Below are 4700 nucleotides of genomic sequence, written 5' to 3' on the forward strand. Positions count from 1 at the left end.
AGGTGTTTTTTACCCTTATTTTAATGTTCTAACACTACATTTTAATTCGTGAAAAAAAGGGGTAGCATTACTCTATATCTGGAAAAATAACCCAAGTTTAGCTCAACAACAATATACGTCGGCCTTAAACAAGCCATATTTGCAGCTGTGAGTCTAGTACAGGCTGGGCTACAGAGGCGCGAAACGCAACACCCTCCCGTAGTGCGGTTCAAGGTTATGACGCTAATAAAGAACGTGCCAAGGTGCAATCATTCCTTACTTTTGTTGGCTGCTACATCAACATCAAACATTTCCATAGCTTACAGTGTTCTTAATGAATATACGCCCACATACCTTAGGACACACGTGTAGTCTCTTCTACAAAAGAAACGGACTGTGTATCGAACACATTCTGGGGTAATACATCTATTGTGACTCATGAATCTAAACATTCGTTACGGCCATGATAACCAGCTCGCTAAAGAATCTCGCCTCTTTACTTTATAAAGTTCGCGATCACAACTTTTTCATACTAAATCTATACGTATTGATTTCTAAATTACCTAGCAATTAACTGATGGTAGGCCTATGTAGCACATGGCCTCCTTCTGGGTGTCAGATATGAAATATTGTTTTATTTTCGTGTAATTACAGTTAATAAGAATCAGTAATTAAAGCAAATATGAAATCAAGTGTAGGCCTTGGTTATTTAATAATGCTTTAACTCTCCGTGTACACTGTACATCGTTTAAATACTAAAATCTAATGACGTTATTTGTTAACACTTGTTTTCCTTGCGTTGAGTTGATAAGAATTCAGAATTACTCTTTCCAGAAGTATCTCTTGGTAACTACATCTTAGTTCCTTGGGAGAGCAAGTTATTTGAAAAAAAAATACCCAAAATGCACCATAAAAATAATAAAATTTTAAATTAATATTCTGCCCATGTGGCTTTGTAAGCTATCTAGTGTGGTGTTTTGAAATACTGTTTTGTTGAACAATTTAGTAATAGAAAGAACAACTTTGATTGGAGTAAATAGTTATAATTAGTCTTTATTAAATAGGTGTGATTCTCCTTCCCATAAAAAAAACAAAAAAAAACAGGAAAATAATCATATTATTTCAAAAATAGAATTACAGTAGCCAAGTTCTGGTTTCAATAATTACGACATTTCAACCCTAGATAGTGTCAAGTCATCATCACGTAAGAATGTGTTCTACTCATCAAGCTTGTAAGTAATGAGGCAAAGATACAGTGTTTTGTATGACAATTAAGTTATATATCAGATTAAAACTTATTTTGTGCTTTTGCAGAAGCTAATGAAGAACGGCAAGTTAGGCATATTTTGTAATGGCAGACAGTGTCGAATATTGGTTTTGATAGTATCTTTACTAAAGTTGTTATCTAATTTGTTATTCATCATTCTCTTGGCTTCTGCTTTTCCTAATACCAGCCGCCGCCTTCAAGTACTAGGGGTCACAATCGCTTCTTCCTATAGAAACCGGTCTGTTAGTCCAATCAAAAAACAACTTAGGGCGCTTGCGCGGTAGTTAAGGCGTGGAAAATTGTAACGCATGCGTAGCTTTCAAAGGCTTTGGCGACTGAGCGCACATGTACGACATCGCGCATTTACGTTACATAGTGGTTTAGTCGTGAGTTTATTTATATTTGCCGATAGGAAGCATGTAGTTTGACATTCTGTTGTTTGTAAGAGAATCGTAAGACATTTTTGAAAAGAAGAAGAATAAACTGATAAAGGAATGTCATCGTACAAGGACTGTTTCTCAAATTTTCCTGTTTTATTTATGTCTACAGGAATTTCAAGCCGAGTCGTAAAGAAACCTTTCTTCCTTACGCAGCACAACGCTGCCACAGCCCCGCTTCATGGGTGGTAATGGGGCCGAGGTCCATCGGCGACTGCCCGTTATTGACCGTCAGATTGACCTTTTTCTCTTTGTTGATTCTTTTCCTCATAATAGCCAGCAACTTTGAAAACATAGGTAAGAAGCGATCATTCGATTTTAATATTGATTCAAACAAAAAAATATATAATGTAACAAGTTGTCGTTTTTTACGAGACTAAATTAACGTAGAACAATTTTAAAACTACAATTTACAAATATAATACTATAAACTTAGTGTATTGATACTGGGGTGACCGTTTTTGACCCACCTATTTTTACCCTTAAGGCTTAACTTTCTAAGCTAACTGTGTTGATAATGATAGTCTTTAAGTTTAAGGAAAAGGTCTTGTTTAAGGCATGTTGTAAACACAAACTGTGGTAGCAGCTTTTTGTTACGAGTCTTTTAATTTTAAGGCTTCCAGAAACGCCGGAAAAAAATTGACAATTTTTCACTGTCGTGTAAAAGTAGTTTTAGTCAGTAACACGTTCTTTGTTGTCGACATAAACATCCACAAAGCTTTGAAACTTCGTAAATGTCATTAAAACCTTGATACTGTGTACATGTAATGTATGTAGTTAAATCGTTATTGGTAGAAGCAGATTGCCAACTGTTTGGAAATGTTAACAATCCTGCATACATACTACTATGAAGTATTAATTTTAATACAACCTTAAATTCAAATATATACTAAATGCTGTTCTACTTTTATTGACAGTAGTCATAAGTAAGAATGCACTTATTCACGAAGCTATGTGAATAAGCTACACATAATAAACGTGATGAAACTAATCTGTGTAAGATTAGTTCGAATGAAACATGGTCTAACACACGTGCAACATGTAATTCTAGTTATAGCCATTTGTACTTGCATGTTTCCAGACACGTTACTTCCAGATCAACAACACATTTAGCCATGATGATACACAGTTAACAATAACATGTACTACAATGTCAAATTCAGTGTCTACTCTAAAGCTGACGTCAGCATTTAGCTTGATGACGTAATGAGAAGAATCGGTTTAATACCAGTCAACTTGTAGTATATCAGATAGTGTGTTAAGATGGGAGTTGTTTTACCATAGAAATATAACTCACTGCTATAAATTGATGACGTAATAAGTTGTTGACTGTGCATATGAAAGTGGTAAAGGGAGATTAGTTTAATTATTTATATATAACTTTTGTTTCCCACTATACATTGATGCAACTTATTGTAAGTCACTGTATTTAGAAAGGTCTATGTTTACAATTGCTGTTGTGAGATGAAGATACATTTTTCATTCACAGCTTCTTCCTGATTGGTAATATTCGTTTCTAACTGTCTACAAGTGAAAAATATTTTTTGAAAACTTAATGCTGAAAATTTGAGATGTTTAGTTATGATTTTATAGTTAATAGAAATATGGGTGATAATTCTGATTTCATGTCAGCACATCTTCGCTGGAAGTATACGGTACCCTGAAACAAAGTGTCAGAAAACACAAACTGATACCACATTTTTCTCTAACGGAAAACCAAATCAGGCCTTTTCCATAGATGATGCCAAACAGATTGTAAAAGACGAACTCTTGATAATCTTCTCCTACATAGTTAATAATATAGCTCGGATCAAAGTGAAGGGATGGGTCATTAAAATTAAAGTTAATGACATATTGTCATGGCCCAAACTTATTTATCAAAGTATATAAAATTAATTAATTTGGGTATTTAAACAGAAATACAACATTTTTAAGAGAAAAAGTATCTATTCTAAGCTAGAGGATCGAAGTTAATCCTGTCAGCTAACACTAGACAAACCTAAGATAACTGGAATTTATGATATTTGAGCAATGACAGAGCAAAATGATTGTTGTAAAATAACATCAGTCACATCTTCAGTTCATTTGCATGCAAATCAAGCATCTGATGCTCTATTATGTGACCTGAACTACAAATGACTGGTCATTCAGCCTATGCTCATCAATAAAATTTGTTAGATTTAGCTTTTCATCTTTACAGTTCATAGCATGACATATGGATGTCTGGAATACAAAACGCTGCCTGGAGGTGACATTGCATCCTTAACATCAGAATGTTGATTATGACAGGAGGTATCTTCAACCATTCTCCTGGAAAACTTTCCTGGAGTCATTTGACAACCTGCACCTGTGTGTGATTGAATTGTGTCAAATATGCTGACCACTACATTTGGTTAATACTATTTCCTTCAAGAAATGTGTCAGTTAGTTTAGCATGGAGATTGGTGTTATCCATTAGCCCAAAGTTAGGGTAAATTCACTAGCATATGGCAACACCAAGGATTATAGGATGTGGTTCTTATCTGCAGTACATAAAAGTTATTATATCCACTAATACCTATTTCTGCACACACTATACTTCCATTTTGAGCAGAATGCACCACAATGAGCATCTGGAATAAAGACAAGCCTTGTTAAATCACAATGTCCAGTTGCAACTCTGACCATCTGATTGTAAGAGCAGATACCCCATGAGCCAGAATCGACAAGTAGTGGTCAGTTGCTTGTGCTGTGGATGGTGTTTTACATTGTCTAGATGGCTCAGTAACTGTATGATTGGTTTAGAAAAGGTTTTTTATTCTGAAAATGACACTTTGAGACACCTATAATCAATTTGCAACAGTCTGCTGTGATGTGTTAAGTTTATTTGTCCAGTGGCTCCCCACCCAAGTGAAACATCCAGATTCCAGACATATTCTCTGAGGTCTATCCAGGATTACAAAGTGTTTGGACTCTGTGATTCACATCAACGTGATGACTGAGATATGATTTTAGGTATACACGTGTTTCAGCTCACA

The 4700-nt window shown here is 35.0% G+C and overlaps 1 protein-coding gene across 1 annotated transcript in view; it reads left to right on the forward strand.

The window, feature by feature from the left end:
• Nucleotides 1–1578: 1578 nt before the first annotated feature.
• LOC106471131 (RGM domain family member B-like) overlaps nucleotides 1579–4700 on the forward strand; it is a 17450-nt gene continuing 14328 nt past the window's right edge. Inside the window, exon 1 of the mRNA XM_013931719.2 lies at nucleotides 1579–1980. Within this exon, the coding sequence (XP_013787173.2) occupies nucleotides 1875–1980 (106 nt within the window). The 5' untranslated portion in view covers nucleotides 1579–1874. The remainder of the gene's footprint in view (nucleotides 1981–4700) is intronic.

Source organism: Limulus polyphemus, unplaced genomic scaffold, assembly GCF_000517525.1.
Source record: "Limulus polyphemus unplaced genomic scaffold, Limulus_polyphemus-2.1.2 Scaffold4426, whole genome shotgun sequence".
In the NCBI taxonomy this organism is placed as follows: domain Eukaryota; kingdom Metazoa; phylum Arthropoda; class Merostomata; order Xiphosura; family Limulidae; genus Limulus; species Limulus polyphemus.